This window comes from Sapajus apella, unplaced genomic scaffold, assembly GCF_009761245.1.
Source record: "Sapajus apella isolate SASKATOON/1434 unplaced genomic scaffold, GSC_monkey_1.0 scaffold24, whole genome shotgun sequence".
Classification (NCBI taxonomy): Eukaryota; Metazoa; Chordata; class Mammalia; order Primates; family Cebidae; genus Sapajus; species Sapajus apella.
The window spans coordinates 18,386,749-18,407,432 of record NW_022436964.1 but is presented as its reverse complement, the minus strand read 5'-3'; the positions used below and the strand labels follow the sequence as shown (position 1 = coordinate 18,407,432).

Sequence of the window (20,684 nt, the reverse complement as noted above, 5' to 3'; positions counted from 1 at the left end):
CACCTTGCCTCAGAGAGATGCAATAACCTCTCTCCTATTAGTAATCTTAAATTTCTAAATGCCAATTTTATATGAATTTTCTCTTCACACACACACACACACACACACACACACACACACAAACACACACAATACTTAAATATTATACACCTGCCTTTGAAGGGTTTCTAGCCAATGGACTAAAAATAAACAGTGTTATCATTGGGACCATAAGGTATACAATTCAGTATTTATTGAAGGAAATGGCTTTGCTTCTTGACCAATACCCTAAAATAACCTAAAAGGTTGCTAGGTAGTTAAAGCTAGCAGCCTTCCAATCAATACCACATCTCTCTGTTTCTGTGTGTTTAGATTAATAAATGGCTTTTTACAATGAGTTTTTTAAAGATACGTGCTATTACCAAGTCTAGATTCTTTTTAGATCATTATATAAAATAGGACTGCATTATACTAATACAACTTTATTCAAAAATATACCCTTAAATAACTCATTCCTCAGCCTATAATGCACTTTACTATTTTAGAGAATATTACATGTTAATTCTGATTCCCTTTAATGCAGACCTTTGCATTTAAAGTTATTATACCTCATTGAAATTATATAAAAGTTGAGCTCTATTTTAAATTGTAGACTCTTTAATACACAAACTTCCACACCTAATTGAACAAAGTTTACTAATATCTATATCGAGACGTGCTAGATATCATGCCAAGTGCTGCAGACTCCAAGATAAATAAGACATCATGCCTAAGTTGAAGAGAGGAGCCAAGCAATCACAGAAATAAAAGTGAATACGCTCTCAATTACGATTTGTGCATTTAAAGTATTTTCTGTTTTCAGGTTTTCCTAGGACTCCTCTATTAGAGTTACTGCAATGACAGTAACAGAAATAGTAAGCGCATGGCTTCAAGAATCAAGAAATATTACTCATGTATACTTCCCAGGTATTAAAAATAAAGGTATAAGGTCAGGCATGGTGGCTCACACCTGTAATCCCGGCACTTTGAGAAGCCGAAGCTGGTGGCTCACCTGAGATCAAGAGTTCGAGACCAGCCTGGGAAACATGGTGAAATCCTGCCTCTATCAAAAATACAAAAATTAGCTGGGTGTGGTGGCACACACCTGTAGTCCCCGCTACTCGGGAGGCTGAGGAAGGAAAATCACTTGAACCCGGGAGGCGGAGGTTGCAGTGGGCCGAGATCATGCCACTGTACCCAGCCTGGGTGCCAGAGGGAGCCTCTGCCTCAAAAAAATAAATAAAGGTATATATTAGCTCTACAGACCCACGTGGCCCTTCAAATTTAAATGATAAGCCTAGAAATGTTGTCTTACTTCATTCATAACAGTGAATGAGTCAAATTTTTTATTCTTGTACTGCAAAAAGCCCCAGTGCTTTAGACTGCTTTTCTGACATGGTCAAAATTCTGTGAGTTATCTGCAATAATTATGCCTGCCTGACACCAAAATTCAGATCAGAGTCTGGAATGTTCAAAAGCCTGTTCACATATTAGTGGGGAGGCACTCACTCCTATGCCTCCATGACTTGCCTATTTACATCTCAAAAAGAAAACAACTGAGTATAGATTTCTCTAAATCCTCACAGCCAAAAGTCTTCCCTTGAGTGGACAGATATCTGATCATGGATAGAGGAAACACACACACTAATGACATAGGATTATATATAGCAATACAATAAACCTTGAATGAGAGTATCTCTACATATTAGTTAATTAGTGCTAGATTAACTCATGCCCGACACATGTTGAAATGACCACACAATGATTCTGAAATCAGGCTACAGTGTATTAAAAGGCTCTGAAGTACCTGAATATGTTTTCAACAGTGAGGAAACGAAAGAGAACATGTTACATATGAAGAAGAAAAGAAATATGCTATATACTGATTTATCCATTGTTGTGAATTGAATTGTGTTCCCCTCCTCCAAATATGTGGTAGTCCTAACCCCTAGTACCCGAGAATGTGATCTTACTTTGAAAGAGTATTTTTGTAGATGTAATCACATTCAGATGAGGCCATACTGCATTAGGGAAGGCCCTAATCCAATGAATGGTCCCCATAAAAAGAAGAAAATCTGGACACAGACAGACACACAGGAAAAATATCATGTGGACACTAAGGCAGAGATTGCAGCAATGCATCTGCAAGCCCAGGAATGCCAAGGATTGCTGGCAACCACCAGCAACTAGAAGAAGCAAGGAAGAATTCTTCTCTAAAAACCGTCAGAGAGAGCACGGCCCTGCTGATGCTTTGATTTTGGACTTTGCCTCCAGAATTATAAGAGAATACATTTCTGTTTGTGGTGATTTGCTACAGCAGGCCTAGCCACCCACCAGAAATAACACGTAATTCCACTGCCAGATAAAGCTGCCTTATAGACAATGGATAAGCATGCAACTCAAGGGACACAGGTGGTTCACCTTACCTTCACATCTAGGCTGTTGCTGGGAAGCAGGCCTAGATTCTCTTCCTGGCCCTGTCACTGATTGGGCATATAAACTTAGCAAAACAAAGTAAATTCTCCAGCTTTATCTTCTCCACCTATAAAACTGGGATAACATAATTTACCTTAAAAGACCACAATAAAGTTTCTGGATAAAGTACGTAGAGCACTTTGCAGAGTGCTTGGACACATGGTGGCTAGAAAAATTACTAGCACTTTGGAAATAAAATTCCCCATATAAATCATCAGGTTGTATTGGTGAGGACAGAGGTAGATTTCTTTAAGGAAAAGAAACCTGCTGGATTCAATCTTCCTTAGACACAGTCTTTGAAAGTCACAATTAAAATATCCAATAGGAAAGACTGAAAGACTATGCTAGGGAACCAGGATCAGGTGTGTAGCTGGCACTAACCTTGACTATGTGGATCCATTGGACTCTGGGGAGGGCCCATGCCCGGGTGAGGTGGTCGCATACCCGTGCCCTTCATGGATCCACAATGGATGTCTTCTACAATCCCCTTGTCATGCATACCATCGATGGGCTGAAACATTTAAAGGGCATCAGTTAGACACCTCAGCAAACTATCTGTAAGTCAAACGTTCAGTCTTTAAACATTGGAGGGTTTTTGGTTTTTGTTCTTGTTTTTTTTTTTTTTTTTTGGTAATATCAAAAAGGGCAATGAAAATGAAATCCTGGTCACAAGGTAGACAGATACAGGCTATTTTTCCATACCCTTGTAAGTAATCTTGAAACCTGTTATATGTTGAAGTTAGTCTGTAAGTTTGAAGGAAGGCTGTATGACACATCTGTGATGATCCAGTTTTTGGTAATTTTTCTTCATTGGAAGGGAAGGAACTATGGAAAGTTGAAAAGTTGAAACCGCAGGGTTCCATGGCAGTTGGGAAGAGAGAAACAGACGGGACAGAGCTGTAAACAGGGGGTGAATACTGAAAGGGAAAGAGTGTGCAATGGATAAAGTTATACTACAGAGGGAGGAGGAATGGAAAAGGTTAAAGGCACAGTTTGGAAATAAATAATACAGAGGCCAGACCCAAAACTTGAGGCCTAATACGTGACAGACATGCAATAAATAGCTATTGAATCGTCATTAATCCAATCCAGAGCTGGGCAATGGAGTATGTGTTTGAAAAAGGAAAAGTCTATTCCTCCCCAAACTGTAATAGCAATTTTCAAAACAGCCTGAAAGAAATATTTCCAGGAGTTTATAGAAACCAAATGACTTCAAGCAAGAAAGTATGAGTGTTTGCAGTTTTGGAGAAAAGAAAGTTAATTTCTGCAGAGTCAAACGTATGCACTTGAAAAGAGGAAAAATGTGTCATAAAGAGGATGTTCGGTAGAAAAATGGGAAGAATCTGGTATAAAGAGTGTCACTGAGTCTGTTAAATAGTAATAATAGAGAGGAAATCAACGCAACGCAGCAGATGTATTTAGGCCACTTGTTTATTTATTTCCAGTAATGTTGAAAAGCAAAAAGCTGAAGCCTCAGAGGGAGAAGGAAAAACAAGACAAGAAATAAAGCTGCCTATAAAAAGAGTGGAAAAAAGTGAAGGCATCTGGTCAGCAGGTGTGAGCTCTAAACCCTCACCATGTCCTCACGCAGGAAACTATCTGAGGGGCTGGGGCTAAGGAGAAGCAGGGTGGCAAAAAAAAATGCAAAACTCAAAAAACGCAAGCAAAGCAAAACAAAAAGAGGGGGTATTTAAGAGGGTAGAGAATATGAAAAAGTGTGATAAAAATGCTAGGATATAAAATGAAGGGATCAGAAGAGAAAACAATTAATAAACACAATCCAGGAGAAAAACATAACACTGACCCAACACTCACACATTGAATTTTTAAGTGGTTAAACAATAATAAACTTTAGCTAAGTATTTCCTTCATATTTTATCTTTCATTTTGAAGGTGAGACATCTTCAAATTATTCGGAAATCATGTAAACCACTTAGATGAAGGTTTACAAGTCATTGATCAGATCTAGAATATAGGTCCCAAATTAAGGTAATCTAAGCACAAAACAATTTAAGGAATTGGATATGTCAATATGTTCAATAAGTCCCCTGAAAAATATGACATGGAAAACAAGCAGCTTTATTTCTCTACATCTCTGACAAGCTAACAAATTCATTTGTTTAAAAAGGAGAGAGAAAACTAGGGAATATTATACAGATACCCATAATACATTGTTAAATGAAAAAAGAAAGTTTTGGAGTAATTAACAGAGACACTATGATTCTATAATGGTAAAAGAAAAGTAACAAAAAAAAATCACACCAGTATGTACATATCTGTGCTTATACAGTGTTTTTAATGAACATAGAGAAAAGACACAAAAAACATGAACAACAAGCTGTTACTTGGGGTGAAGGTAGGATTACCTGTTTATCTCGGTATTGTTTTCCTTTTCAAAATAATCATATATTACTTTCTTGATTTGAAAATCATCAAAAACAATAAAAACACAAAAAGAAAAAAAAAAATCATCAAATTACAAAATTTTTAACAAAAAGATCTTTCCTTTTGGGCTCTGATACCCTCCCCTAAAACTGACCTAAAGTTCTAGGTAACTAGAGGAAAGACTTGCTGTTTTCTGTAGCAATCTTTTTGTTTTAAGCCAGGATCTTCCACAGCTTATCTACTATATGGTTCATTTTATGTGTCAGCCTGACCGGGCCTCAGGTGCCCAGATAATTATTAAATATTCTTTCTGGGTATATCTGTCTGGGTATTCCTGGATGAGTTTATCATTTGAATTGTTAGACTGAAGAAACCAGATTGCCTCCAGCAATGTCAGTGGGCCTCATACAAAATCCATGGAGGTCCTGAATGGGAAAAAAAAACAAAAAAACAAAAAGCCAGAGGAAAGGAGAAGCTTTCTCTCTGTCTGACTGCTTGAGCTGGCTCTTCTCTTACCCTCAGACTGGGACTTACTCCATTGACTCTTCTAGCTCTTTGGACTCACACTAGAACTCACATCATCAGTCCTTCCGGTTCTTAGGCCTGTGGACTCAGACTGGAACTATACCACAGGCTCTGCTGGGTCTCCAGCTTGGTGACTACAGATAATGGAACTCTCAGCTTCCATAACTGTGTGAGCCAATTCCTCATAGTAAGCCTCTTTTTACATATATCTCTATCTCCTATTGGTTCTGTTTCTCTGGAGAATCCTAATGAATACCTACTTAATATCAAGAAGCAGCCCTGCCACTTATCCACCTGTGATATCATCCCAAGAAGTGTAAAACCTCTATGTGTCTCATTAGGCAAAACCTTCAGGTAGTATGTAACGCCCTCATACATTTTTTCTTGGCTATTGCTTACTTTCAAAGCAAACTGTCACACAGGATCCTGTTTACTTTCTCAAAAGGCTGTTCTCTCTTCTTTGTGTCTTCTGTGAAGGCATAATGCCAAATTGTACAGATATGATCATGCCCACAGCAACAATCCAAGCCTCATAAATAAAGGATAATTATAACCTTAGTCCAGAAACAAACAGCTGGACGTGAGCTCTGCAAAAATCAGAACCTTCTTCCAAAACCAGAATAAAACTGCTTCACAGAGAGACAGCAAGGTGTGTTTTAAGGATTCCCTAGAAACTATTCAATTTCAATAAAGCCCTTTTCAAAAAATCCTTTAGAGAAGGACTTTTTCCTTTTACTCTTTGAGATCTAATTTTTGTTAATAAATGTCAACCTTTTTAGGAAAGAATAATTTCAGTATATCCATTAGTGAGTAAGTTACTTAACACGGATAGGAAAAAATAAGACTTATAGACTAACATACTAATTCACCAAGAAGAAAATACCTTCAACCCACAAATCACAGGATTTACTTGTCAGAACTGCATAGTCTATTTTAGTATTTTCAAAAGCTAACATCTGACCTTCAATGACTGGTACAACATCTGTAGCAATAAAAGTACCCCACATATGCGTTTTTAATAATATATGCGACAAGACAAAGATCTTGCTTGATTTTTCTTGTTAACAACAGTAGAAAGGGGGATGGGGTTATTAGGAGTATCAGCTATCCACTTAACAGAAGACGAATTTGAATGGGAGAACAAACTCTCACCTTATGCATTTGATGCATGCCTTCCTGTGGGAAGTCTGTGGACCCCATCGTGGGCATAGGATGGGAGACACTTGGAGGTCCAGGACTTGGCCCCATCATGCTGTGGACGGAACCTGGGGATGGTCCTGGTCCTGGACTAGGTCCAAGAATTGGCCCAGGGGAAGGCCCCGGCCCCGGCGACGGCCCTGGGTGGGGCATCGCACCAGGGTCTGTGGGCGTGGACATCTACTTCTCCTGTCTCTGCCAGTCAGTAGAGTAACGCTAAGTTGAAAAGCAGAAAAAAGAGAGGCATGTTTTAAACATGATGTTAAGATCAGAATAAAACAGTTGTTAGCATTTGATGGTGCCATTTCTGTAACAAACATCAAACAGAACTGCCCTGCCTGGTCCAGATGTTTGAGTGAGTGTGATATATATCCGTCTGCCCTAGTCTTTATGAAGACCACTTGTTTAAAAAAACACATACTCTAAATGATTCCCCAGAAAGATATAAATCATCTAAGATACAAAAAGACTCACTGGAGAAACTCAAATTTAACACATAAGCAGAATTCTAAACAAGTTTGAAATTTATTACTGCAGTCAACAGATGCTCTCCATTACTTACGGGTTTGGACACCTTACAAGTCATTAACCCCCCCAAAGCCATTAAAATACAGAACCCTTTAAAAAGTATCCAACCAAAACTCATTTTCATAAGTGAGTGGGCATTCAGAACTTCAAGGTAGTTAAACAGGGAAAAATACAATCTTCTAATTTGGAAATGGAAGAGGAGCCCCAATCGTGAAAAAAGCAAAAGCTATAGGAATCAAACAAATATGGGTTCAAATACTCATATATGTAGTTATTAGTTATGTCATTTAATGTTTCTTCTTTTGAGATTTCAATGCAAAGACACGTGTGGAAAACACAGCTGTATTCCCAGCACAACAAACGGCCACCCTTATTTAGCATTATTTCCCCCACAAACTACACTATACCAGAAGTGATCAGGAGAGACAGTTTAAAATGTGATCCTCCTGCCAGCTAATTAATTGAAGCAGAGACCCCTCAGACGGTTAAAACCAGGGATTTGTCCCAGACTTGGCTCTAGTCAAGAATCCTTGAGAGAAGTCATCCATGACTACTGGATCAGAGCTCACCACAGACGTGGTGTGGAAATTCTGGTTCTACAATTTCAGCAGAACAATATTCCACCACCCACACTCTAAGGCTTCTTGGCATCCCCACTGGAACTGCCTCATAGTGTGGGTACAACTGCATCTTGGATATGAGCCAGAATGAGTAAATAAGCTGTTTTTCAGATTCTGATAGAGATCAATGATCCCAGCCAGATCGCTGAATACCACTAGCAACAGCAATTGTTCTATATTATGTTGTTACCTTGGAGGCACACACCTGTACATGCAGGAACTTTTTGCTGTCAACCTCACAAAATACAGAACGAGATACCCTAAGTGACTTGCTTACCCATTGTTTAGTGGCAGAGATGGAATGAGACTGTGGTAGCCTAATCGCCATTGCAGGGCTCTTTACCCACAGTGGAATGACGGGCTGGAGGGCCAGTATAAAAAACACATTCTTTCCATTCCTAGCGACCCATCACTCTCCCTGAATCTCTAGAGTATGAGGGCCACGAAGGCAGGGCATGCTAAATTTCCCTTGCACGCTCCCAGCACATCAACCGGCATGTACTCATAGCTCAAAAACTATCTGATGAATCAACTGTAGAGGAAATTTCAAGGGCCAACTATTAATAAAATCAATTTTTTAAGTTTTAACCTTATTTTAATTGTTTATATTTTTAGAGACAGTCTCTATTACCTAGGCTGGAAGACAGTAGAGAGATCATGGCTCACTGCAACCTCAAACTCCTGAGCTCAAGTGATCCTCCCCCACCAGCCTCCCAAGTAGCTAGGACTACAGGCAGCACCACCATGCCAAGCTAATTGTTTTATCTTTTGTAAAGACAGAGTCTCACTATATTGCCCAGGCTGGTCTTTAACTTCTAGCTTCAAGTGTTCCTCCCACCTTGGCCTCCCAAACTGCTGGGATTACGGGTGTTAGCCACTGTGGCCGGCTCCAGTTAATTTTATAAATAAAAACCACAGAGTAAGTGTTTGAAGTGTGTTTCCATAAAGAAATCTTTAAAGTGTAGGCAAGAATTTAGGCCATTTTGACAAACAAATTAGAGCTAAAACAGGAAGCAGTCAAAGGCTACTTCAGAGTAATCATAAGCAGGGGAGCAAGACAGGACTCAGGGAACCCAGTACAAGTGGCTTTGAAACAACAGGGGAGCCTCAACAGTGAATCACAGCCTTGAATTCACTGCAGAGCCCAATGTTATTATTTATTCTTTGTGATGAATAAAGCAGACGGAAGTAACTTTTTTTTTTTTGCTTTCCCCCACCTCACGCAGGTTCAGTCAGCATTTTAAATTTAGGAACCTGACGTCAACTCGGGGGTACTACAAGTTATAATGCTCTTTCATGTATACCAGCACACTAACACACCCTTTTATTTTTTAGTGAATAAACGGAAATTGCTTACTTCCTGTTATGGTTTACATTGATATCAGCTTCAATAGGTATTAAATACCACGAGTTTGAACAATGAAGATACAAATACTGAAGTTAGTGAGGCTGATATTCCTACTTTTAATATAACTGACATGTATTAAATATGAAATTCTAATATATATTAGCCTATAACGCTACTTTCCACATGTATTATCACCTCCACCTGGGAATGTCAGAATGTTGTAATTACTCATATATGGTCCCATAAAAATGCTCTTCATTATTTTGTTAAAGGAAACTATTAAAAACGTCTTAGAGGCAAAAACATGTTAGAAGGGAAATGGAAAATTATGGGCATATAATTGGAATGTTAATATAGGAACATGTTATATAGGAAACTATTTAATAAGAAGAGAACCCTCAGATGCCTGGAATTCAATGAATGTGTGTGGCTCAGACTAACAGTACAGTTCAACAAATGAAGAAATGTGCCCTGTGCCCTATAACTAATGAATGGCAGAGATCTGGACTCTCACGGAACTTGATGTGATATTCACTGATGTCCCACTGGGAGCTTAGAGAGCCAGGTTCTGGTCTCAGGGTCACCACCAACTCTGGGGCCCTGGGAAAAGTGCCTTTCCTCTGGGGTCTTGACTTCTCTAGGCTCAGGATAGGAGTATCTCAAAGGTCCCTTTCAGCTGTCCATCCATGACTTGATGTCTGCTGCCTCCAGAGCACCTTGAACACTTCATCCAAACCTGTGTGTTGGAAAGTCCACTGATGGACTTCCAAGGCAAAATCAGGGCTGCCCTAGGATCTGCTGTGGCTACCATCACCCAAGTACGCCCAAGGGAGGACTCTCAAAGACGCGTCCTACGATCCTGGCCACTTGTTCTTCTTCTTCATTTCGGGTGGCAACTTCATTTTACAGTTCAAATATATAGTTAAACTTTCCCATAGTATGAAGAAACCTGGGGAAATAAATTACAAAAAGGTGCTAGTCTCAAGTAGTCTCAAGCAGCACATCATTACTAAGTTAGTATGGTTAAGGTTTAAAGTACAGTATTGGCCAAATCTGCTTCTCCCTCACCAGCCCTACCGGTATCCCCTGTGCTCTCTGCCCCTTTCTTCTCCAAAGCCCTAACTAGACAATAGAGATAGGGTGATGATGATAGCAGTAAACACAGTGCGGCGGGCTGGAGGAGAGGGCTCAGATGGACTTCACAGGGCGGTGGTAGGTCTGCTCACATAGTAACACTCAAAATCTACTTTCATTTTGTGTTGGGGAAAGGAGGGAGTTTCACGTTGTCACAGAAAAGAACTACCTGCTCCACTATTATGTGTATGTGTCTAACAACATAATGACAAATAAGTATCTGGGGAGAGGGGGACACAGCAACCTCCCCATACACATGCACTGCTGGTCCCCTATCCTCCCCCAGACCAGGACCCCCTGAGGGCCAAACCACGAGGTTCTTAGGCAAGACCTTCTCAGCAGTGTACTCTGTCTTTATTTCATCCTTACTTCCCACATTCCTACCTTCACAACCAGAGAGTGTGTGTTTTTAAAAAGAAGAGGCCCCAGAAGAGCTTCCCAGGCCTCCAAACACCACAGTCATCCTCCCTCAGCCCAAGTCTCCATCCTCTGCCTTAGCTGAAAGGCTCAGCCCAGCCATCTGCATATTAAAAGGAGTTCAACTTCATGGAATTTTAAGGGTCACTTCTCCAACCATGACAAAACTCATGTCTTACAGTCTGATTGTAATCAACAGAAACACCAAAGACCACCCCCCACATATGGAGTAATATTTGAACACACCTACATGTGCTTCCTAATAATTCTAGTGACTTGAACTGAAGAGACATTTTGCCACACCCCCATTGAAAAGATACGGGCAGTAAGACAGAAAGGGAAAACACAGCTTGCCCAAAGCAACATCCGCAACAGGAGAGAAACCTCAGGCAGAACCTTTTCTCCCTTGACTCCCAACCCAACACTGAGCTGTTATACGAATCAAGCAAGCCATCCAACAGGATCGAGATTTCACCAATGTGCAGGGGTAGAAAGTAAAAGACAAAGAAAAAAAATCAGAAACAATGGGAGGGATATATTGCAAGGACTAGGCTTGGCTGTGATCATATATTAACTTACAACAGGCTAGAGAAGTAAAGGGAAGCCCTGGAATATGAGATGAAGACAATGCCATAAACTTGTATGATGTTTTACTTACTTATTCCCGCCTATACCGAGTATCTACCAGGTACAAGGCATGCAGGGGGTACAAAAATGAATAGAGGGCTTACCCTGGAACTCTGAAAGTCTGATAGGGAAATAAGACTTGTGTCTAAGTAGCAACAAGAGAAAAATAATGAAATCCTGCAGGACATGGAGGGGTATAGCTAAACTATCCAACACAGTCATAGAGAGGGAAACATTACTTTTAGCTGAGAGGATAAAGGAGAGAAAGGAATTAGGGAAGGTGTAATGGAAAAGGTAGCATTTCAGCGAGGCCCTTAATTTAAAAAAAAAAAAAGTTTCCTAGAAATTTTTGTTTTCTAGTCACAGTTTCGGGAAGCACACCGACCTTGACAATATCGCTTAAATTGCTCTTCACCAAACTTCCTAAGAAAACACAAGGAAATCTTGGATCTCCAGCATATCTTTTTTCACCACTCTCTTTACAGAAAAACTTTGAGGTCCAGGTTAAAGGTGGAATATCAGAAATAAAAGTTAGGTCCAGTCCACATCTCTAAGAATATCCCAGTCTTACTAAAGTATTCTGGCAGTTATGGGAGAACTGCAAGGCTTAGGAGACAGTTAAGGTAAGAGTTCTTTTTATGTCTGTTTGCTGACTCAGAACATCTCACCTGAACTGAAGGGCTGCCTCTTGTTTTCCATGTGGCTTTCTCTAAAAATGAATTGATAATTCACCCACAAGAAGTAGCAACATCTTTACAACTGGGCCTCAACTACTGTTATTCTTAATGGGGAAGCAGTGCAGGGGTAAGGAGAACAGCAATGCAGATAAAGGAAATAAATCTACCCAAAGTATCTTTTTTAGAGGCCAAGGTTGTCGGGATAAGCAGTGAAACATTACCAAGGCCCATGCTGCTTCTTGCTCTGAGCTGTGCAACTTTAAACAATGCACAATGTGATTTGTACCACAGATAAAAATCGCACTCGGTTTTAAAGTTAACATTATAAGTTGCTCCATCAAGACCCTAGAAAATCACTGAAAACATTTCTGCAGCATTCTTGTGATTATTCATGATACTTTGCCATTCGTTTCAAAGTCAAATATGTTTTTTAAAAGTTGTTGAATTAAAACTTTGCTTTCTTCCTTGGGCTTCTGTGAACTCTCCATCTTTCCAATTTTAGTATATGTGCTGCTGAAGTGAGCACCTCTCCATCTTTCAATGAGGGAAACAAATTAGGATGTGTGTGAGCTGCTGCCCTCACTCTAAATAAACTGCCTTGGGAACCGTCCTTGCCCAGAGTCAGACCTGGCAAGGGCTGTGAGGCAGCTTTGTGCACAAGAGAAGATAACAACAAACTCAGCAGCAGCTAATTAGTCCCCCATGAACCCCAGACACTGCCTTAATAGGATCCTGGCTCTTAACATTACCACCCCTACAGATACCATGAGTTGCCATCTCAAAAGAGTCTACCTGTGATACAATTTCATGGCCTCTTCCATGAGGACTGACAATGATCCCACAAAGGAAAAACTGTTTTAAAAGGGAATTCACGAGAAAACCCAAAGCGTTAGGAACCCTTTAGCAAAGCATCCTGTACTCTAGGACTCATGTCCATTGGTAGTTAGTTATAAAGGTAATCACAGATGACCATCACTTTTTAAATTCAGTGGAATCCAAGCTTCTGGGCAATTGGTCAAAACAAAAGCTAACGAACTAAACCAAAAAAAGCCAGTTTCAAATCATGGCACCCTGAAAGGTAGTATGTCATGTATATTTACACGTACACCTGTCTCTCCTAGGCTAGGCCCTTTTGCAACTCATTTTGGATGTTGATAAGAATCAGCAATAGCCACTTCCTTTTCTGTCTGCCAAGATAAGTTTATTTATACATTAAACATATAAAAAGAAGAGTCTGAAATACATATTTTAAAAGCCTGTGGTTGAAATGGCACCTTTTTACTTAGCAGTAAAACTCAACCATCATAGAAGGAATGAACTAAAGTCATATCATAGGCACTCATTAATGTCAACTGGCCCTAACTTTCATAGCAGCAACAAAAATTCAACAATGAATTCCAAGTTCATTGCAGTTAAAATGGATAATAGCCATTAATGATGTTAAATGACTTTTTAAAAAATCAACAAATGAGTTCACTTAACCTCTCCGAGTTTCAAGCTCCCTACCTATAAGAGGCATAATAGTAGGGGCCTACAACTGCAATTTTAATACGAATCAAATAAAATATGAGACATGAAGACACCCTGTGAGCTATCATATGCTCAAATTCGTGCCAGGATCCTTCTAAAGCCTTCAATTCCCACTCTGGACTTGAATCCACAATTTGCCAGATTAACCTAAAATACTGCTTTGTTCATGTATTCCCTTGCTCAAAACTTCTGAGACAAGCCTCCAATACAGATTGGATAAAACATTCATGCTGTAGCCTGCAAGTCAAGTCTTTCCACAATCTCTGACTTTATCTTCTGAAATTCTCCTCAACTGGAACTTCTTGCTCCAGGCAATCAGGTCAAAACAGGTACATTGGTCTTTCCACGTTCCTTCAGGCCCGGTCTCTGTGATCTGCTGGCTTTCTTCTGATCTGGGATGCTCAGAGGCCACCACCCCCACCTCTGCCCTCTTCCTACAGCAATCTTACCCACCTCAAAGACCTTATCTATCTCATGTACTCAAGAAAGCTCAGGCTGAGCTGATCTCTCTCTCCGTATCACATGACCCATGCAGTTTAACATTCATTATTTGTATTAAATATGCTATTATAAATATACTATTAAACGTTCAGGTACATTCTTTAAAACACATAAATTCTCAATTACAAATCATCTATTTTTTACAGAATTTTGGACTTTGCTTAATGACCTTTTAGTACAGCACAACAGCAAGCCACAAAATAACTGAATATGTGCAAAGCTATTTATTACATGTCCAGTTCAACAAAGCACAGGGGGAAGATGGGACAGGGCTTTCCTTCTGGACATCCAATTTCCGTGTGTGATAACTCATCTCCCAGTAGAATGGTAAAATCTGAAATATATCACATCAAGTAGGTAAAGAAATATATATAATCATCCTGAACCACAAAAATACATTTTAAGTGCAAACTGATATAGAATTTCCCTTGGATAACCTGTAAGCCAACATGTGACATCCCTTTTTGGTTAGAGATTTTTACCATTTTTAAGTAATTTTGACTCCCAAATTCTGAATTTAGTTGTTTTTCTTTTTTTAAAGGAGGGAGTTTCAATTATATTTAATGGTTTTCAAACTTTAAATATTATTTCAACTTCAGTGGGTCCCATTCATCAACTTACAAAAGAGCCAGCCCATATTTAAATTAGGCCAGTTTCTAAAAAGTTTCTAAAACATTAGTGCTTGCATAGATGTAGATGACATATTGGCATAAGATTGATGCTTAAATTGATACTAATCCACGTAAAAATACTGTAGAATATTGTGACTTTTTAAATGTCTCAAATCTTACAGGTACATAGCCAGACTATAATTGTTCAAATATCCTAGAAGTCTTAGCTATCTAATAAAATATCCTAATTCATACTAGGCTTCAATTATATAATAATGTATTAAAAACCCAGAAGTCCAGAAGGCCATTATGTCAGCATTTCAGGGCAAAGTCGTGTATTCCATATCTAAAGCATCATTCCAAATGTATATATTAATGAGGTGTTTATATCAAACATTCAAAAGACTAGCTATTTTGTTCCTGAATTTCATTGGCTCTATTGTATGTTTTACTGAGGTATAATTATTCAAGCATCTTTGATATCTTTACAAGTTTTATTACTCAAAGCCTCTCTCTAACAAACATATCCTAAACACTTCCAAGGAAAAATGCTATATTAACATGGGTAATAGTAAAGTCATAACAAACAGTAAGAAAACTGCAGTTTTGCAAACCCAGGTTGCAAGATTCCATTTAACTTGATAATAAATATCTTAGGCAAATAAATACGCTCTTTTATAATGACTCTGGCAGAACATAGTTTTAGACTCCCATACCCCCTAGAAAGTATAAAGTCACAACTTTCTATATATAAAAAAAAAAATCACTCCAGGCCTTCCTAAATAAGCTAACAAATAAATTACCACCATGTGTATTTTCTATTCACAACTACTTAGGGAATCACCCATGACTTTAACAATCAGCTAAAGATTAGAGTTCCCTAATAAGAACTCTTCCAAAAATGACAGAAAATTCACATCCTCTATTGGCCAAAAACATCGCCAAAACACAACATTTAAGGGAAAAAACAATTTAGAAGATAATTCTTTTACATTAAAAAGGAGAAATTAGAAATAGCCCCCAAATGTGGCTTTCTTACTAGGGAAATACTCTCAACTGTTCACAAGAAATATAAGAGAAGAGAAATGTAATTCACATACAGTTTTCTAAGGTAACTCATGTTAAGCAACCAATTTGTCCCTATCGTCCCTTAAAATCATCTTGACCAGCAACAGTGAGAATCAAATCTTAAAGTGGTTAAATCAGGACCTACCAACACTCCCTCCACTTGCAAATGCTGGGAAATAGTCCTTAGTATTACATTTGTGATAATTCAATTCTCCTCATGGCTGCATGTCAAGATGTCATAAATAGTGATTTATTATTTCTCTAGAGTATCAAAAAGCTGCTGACCTAGGAGAATTTGACAAAGGCCTTGTTTACAAAGGAAGACTTCTAAAGAGGAAAAAAAAAACACACACAGGAAAACACTGGAGAACAGCACCACTTTTATAAGTCTTTTTATCCTCTTGCTCCAATACATAATAAACGTCAAAATATTACAGTAATATAAAAAGTGTCACAATTACCTTCTAGAAAAGGATGAGATACGATTTTATACTGGCCTGTATAATGATTTATCTTAAACTTAATCAAAGAAAAATTTTTTAAAGACTTATCTGCAAAAGTGTTACTTTCTAGTCATACCATGGTCAGGAATACTTTAAACAGAATTCAAGCATTAACAGAGGCACTTATTTTTTTTTTTTTTTTTTTTTTTTGGTCAATTCTAAGCCTCAGGTGTTTGTCAAAGCACTTTTCAAGAAACTTGACGAGAAACGCTCAAAAACCACTTTACAAACGAACAAAAGAAAAGATCTAAGGCTGCTTTGAACATGCTCTTGTGGTGAATATTTTCTGTGAAACACCACAGTGCAGTTAGTTCTGATGCTGTGCTGTAACTGATATAAGTCATAAGAGAAAGGCCGGATTGAAGGAAGCCCTCCCTCCTCCCACCCTCTTCAAGGTTTCTGATACCCCACATTCCTCATTCATTTTAAATGTTCTTTACCAAAATGACATCTCTCTGATGCCCCAAAGGTAGAAGGACCTCTGATCTACTGGGCTGTTTTTTATTTTTTATTTTTCCCCTCCTACCGAAATAAGTATCTTTTGGACCTAACAGGTGTCTCTAAACCCCTCTTTACAATAGCAAACATTTGCATTGTAAGGAAGCATCTGAGGAAAAAAAAGTAAGTCCAGGAGAATAAAAGAGCAATTAGATTCCTAAAAGAAAAAGTGTGTCTCATTTTGCATAACAATGCAGCCACTAGGATTCAAACCTGCCACGCCTCTTAACACTTCACCAGTGTGCTAGAGGTAGCCTGGAAGCATAAAAGTCCACTGCTGGCCAACAAGCTTCCAGTAGTGGCCCCCCAGATAGCAGATGGAAAATATCACTGAAAATATTTGAATGCGAATATGTAAGTATACACATACATAGCATTGGGTATGGCTTTTTAAATTATTATTAGCGTTCTCAGTGGTTTTGGAGTCTTTGGTGTTTGGATAGAAATTTTCTGCTACTCAACAGCCAAGCAATGATCTCATTATTTATGCAAGCATTCTGTTCAGATAAGTAACGCACGCAACCAGGTGTAAATTTTAAGTCTTTTGAAATGGAAGTTTGAAATTTAACTCTGCTATTACAAATTTAACAGTTCTGCTATTCCGTAACGCAGAAATGTTAAAACACTCACACACACACACATTCAATGCAGCAAACAAACTGTATCCTTAATGTCTTCCTTGTACATGCCTACATAATGACCAGAAAAGAAACAATGATGACATCTCTCCAAAAAATTACTAGCCCGGGTCCCTTTGCTTTCTCCAAAGCACCAACCTCCATCAGGTCAGGGAGGAGGGAAAAAAAAAAAGAGACAACCTTGCAAAACTCACCCAAAAGTTATATAAACAAAGGAGGGGAGAAGCCCAGTCTAGGCTTTGCACCCATGTGCTACTAAAATTACATAACACCCGGTGCAGACATTGAATAAGGAACGGATTCTGCAAACACCCCCACTCCCTCGACTCCCAAGCCTTCCTCATTCCCTTAAAAAATCCAAACGCCTGGCAAAAGCGAGTGGACGACTTCGAATATTTATTTTATTACTGGAGTAAATCCTGCGAGAGTTGGAGGTACGTTTAGGCCCGAAGTTTGAATGTGCAACAGCCCCAGGGTGCAGCGACTCACACTCTCCGGACCCGGAGGAGAAAGAACTGACAAGCAACAGCAGCCAGCAAGGCCTTCTTCCCCCTCACGGTGCCTCCCGCTGGAAAGTTTTCCACGCAATCGATCGGAGGACAAGGAGCCCACTTCCCCCGCCTGCCTGACTTTGCAGGAAAGGCGAGCCGGGAGACCGGAGGGGGCTGGCAGGGAAAGAACTGGAAAGCTCCGCACACAGCGGGCGGCAGGGCGGCGCAGGCTCCTTACCTGGAGGACGCGGAACAAAAAGGGGCGCGGGGTTCGCGGCGCGGCCAGCGGCCGGGAACCGGTCTCCGCGCCGCAGCCCTAGGCCCGCGCCACAGCCCGCGGCCCGGCCCCCGCCGCCGCCGCTTCCTCCCTCGCGCGCGTCATGTCACGGCGATCAAACATGTCTGTGTGCTGTGTGCGCTTCGCTGCTGTGACTTCCTGATTCTCCGCCGCTCGAGCGCGCACACACACACTCACAGCCACACGCACACGCCACCCCCACCAGCCCTCGCCACCAAACCTCGCCTTGTCCTCCCCGGGCTCCAGGGGAGGGTGCGGGCAGGAACGGCTACCCGAGCCGCTGCTCCAGACGCACTGGCCCCGGCGCGCACAACACACACTCACACTCACGCGCAGACACACTCGCGCGGGCCGGGAGGGCGCGGAGACTCGAGCCGCGGGAGCTCGCCGCCCCCTCCCACCCCTCCACCCTACTTAGCCGCCCTGCCAAACTTTTTTTTTTTTTCCTGCCTGATCCACGTCCAACTTCCCTCCACCCCACCCCACAAGCAGCCCAGCCAGCCCCGCGCTCACCACCATCCGCAGCAAACGGCAACCCAGATAAAAATAATAATGCAATCCAGGCGGCGGAGGCGGAGGCAGAGGCGAGCGATCAGACATTGGCAGAAGGCGATTTCCCCGCGTGTACCGGAAACCGGCCCAAGTGCCCCGGCCAAGGCGCGGGTGTCCCCTGGAGCCCGCACTGCCGGGCCCCGCCCAGCACGCTGTAACTGCCCCCAGGCTGCGAGGCCTGGTGCGGTGCACCCGGGGCACTGTGCTCAGTGTGCGCCCTGCGGCCGAAGGGCGCCGAGGGGCTGGCGCGCCGGACCGGTTATTTAGGGAAGTGCATCGCGACACCTTTGCAGATGGCATGGCCATGTTTTGCAACGCAAACGGGAGGAGGGAAGACGGCCGGGTGGAGGGGGAAAGCAAAGGAAGGGGTAAACCAGGTTGGGATGGGAATAAAGCAAACTCCTAAGCAGGGAGCGAGAAGGCAGGAGTGCGTGTCATCGCTGGGAGGAGGCTCCTACCAGGTCTCCCCGCCTCCCGCCCTCGCCACCCCCCTATTCCCTCCCCACCGCAGCCCTTCCCCTTCCCGGGCGAACGCCACCGCCGCTGCCCGGTGGTGCGCGGGTCCTGTTTGTGACAGTCAGGCAGAGAAGATTATCCGGATCATGGCCTCCCTTGGCCCACAGCCGCCGTAGCTCTCCCGGGTCCCAGCGCGCCCCTAGCACCCGGACGTTCGCAGGCGCCCCACGCCCGCAGCTCCCGCGCCCCTAGCCAGGGGAAGACGCGAGGCAAAAGAACACAGACACAGGGAGAGGGAGGGCAGGGTCACGGAGCCCGGCAGGCATCTCCGACCTCCTTGGGGGCCTCCTCCTCCCCTCCAGCAGTGCGGCCCGGGCCGGACATCTCGAACTTCAGCACCCGAGCCTGCGCTGCCGCCAGTTACCAGGGGCAGGGACGTCCGCAGCGCCCAGGGCGCAGCGCCCCTGGCAGCCCCTTTGCCTAAAGGCCTGCCTACCAATCAGGGTCCCCATCCCCGCCGGAGGAAACGCGGAAAGTGGAGGTGACACCTCAGATCAGGCACGCACCGGCCCCGCGGCAGTGGCCGCCGCCTCCTCTGCGCGTCAGCTCAGGCTTCTCCCGCTGTGATCCGCTCACGTCTCCGCAGCCGGAGCCCTTTAAACAAGTCCCTGGGAAGCGGGTGGCAGCAGCGTTCGTTGGCGCCCTGCCGCCAGCCTGGGCTCCTCGCCCTCCTTTCCCGTTACCCTTCCAACTCTTCCGGGGAGGGTCGCTCGGGATGAACAGTAGCGTTTCCATCCTCCTCCCCTGTCCCCTAGCCTTCCCCTCTCCTGCTCGCCACCCCCCACCCCGCCTCGCTTTTAAGGGGATGGGGGGGATTGCCACCTGGCCGAATGTGTGTGTTGCAACCTTGAGTTGGCAGCGCATCTCTGACTACCTACTCAGGATCAAGGCTGTGGTGTTTTGGGATTTTTTTCCTCCTTTGCCCCTTGAAGTAGTAATTATTACTGTTATTATTAGAACAGCAAGGTTCGGTTGAAACTTTCTCGTTTCTTCCACCGCCGCCTGGGAGCTGTTAGAGCATTCCACCTGAGGCCCGCGGGGAGGAGGCGGGCTTTTTTTGTTGTGGCGGTTGGCCCGCCTGTTTGTTTTGGTCTCCGTGCATGCACAATAAATAATAATTAGGGTAATAATGAATAATCCCGGGCGAAGGCGGCGCGGAGCCGGAGGGGTTTGCGCGGCGGCTGCAGCGGGGCGGCCGAAGGGAGGGGAAAGAGGAGAAAAGAGTTGTAAGTTATATTTACCTTGCTCGCGAGGAGTGTGCTGGCTCAATCTCTTCCCTCTCTGAGTCACCCAGAGTACAGAAACGGAGGGAGAGAGGACTAGATTATGAATATGACTTCATTGATGACAGCCGTCCCCTCCTCTTCCTAAACTCGGGCTCCGCCCCGCGTCCCACCCTCGCCTCCTCCGCGGGCGCCGGAAGACGCGCCGCAGTTGGCCCCGCGCGCCGCTCCTCCCTGCCCGCCCGGGCGCGGGTTGGCGGGACGCGCCTGTCACTCGCCCAGCTCAGCGACTCCGGGAGCGCGG

At 42.6% G+C, this 20,684-nt stretch overlaps 1 protein-coding gene across 5 annotated transcripts in view; it reads right to left on the bottom strand.

Moving 5' to 3' along the window:
* Positions 1–20,456, bottom strand: part of SMARCA2 (SWI/SNF related, matrix associated, actin dependent regulator of chromatin, subfamily a, member 2) — a 180,190-nt gene extending 159,734 nt beyond the window's left edge. The window contains exons 1-3 of one of the 5 annotated variants that reach the window (XM_032291007.1): positions 20,399–20,456; positions 6,556–6,816; positions 2,875–3,004 (exon numbers count right to left, since the gene is read on the bottom strand). In XM_032291007.1, coding sequence (XP_032146898.1) covers positions 2,875–3,004; positions 6,556–6,780 — 355 coding nt within the window. In that variant the 5' untranslated portion in view covers positions 6,781–6,816; positions 20,399–20,456. Of the gene's footprint in view, positions 1–2,874; positions 3,005–6,555; positions 6,817–18,029; positions 18,267–18,309; positions 18,410–18,602; positions 18,886–19,663; positions 19,824–20,398 lie in introns of those variants that run through there. The other 4 variants (XM_032291010.1, XM_032291009.1, XM_032291011.1 and 1 more) reach the window with 4 other exon arrangements.
* Between the last annotated feature and the right edge of the window lie 228 nt (positions 20,457–20,684).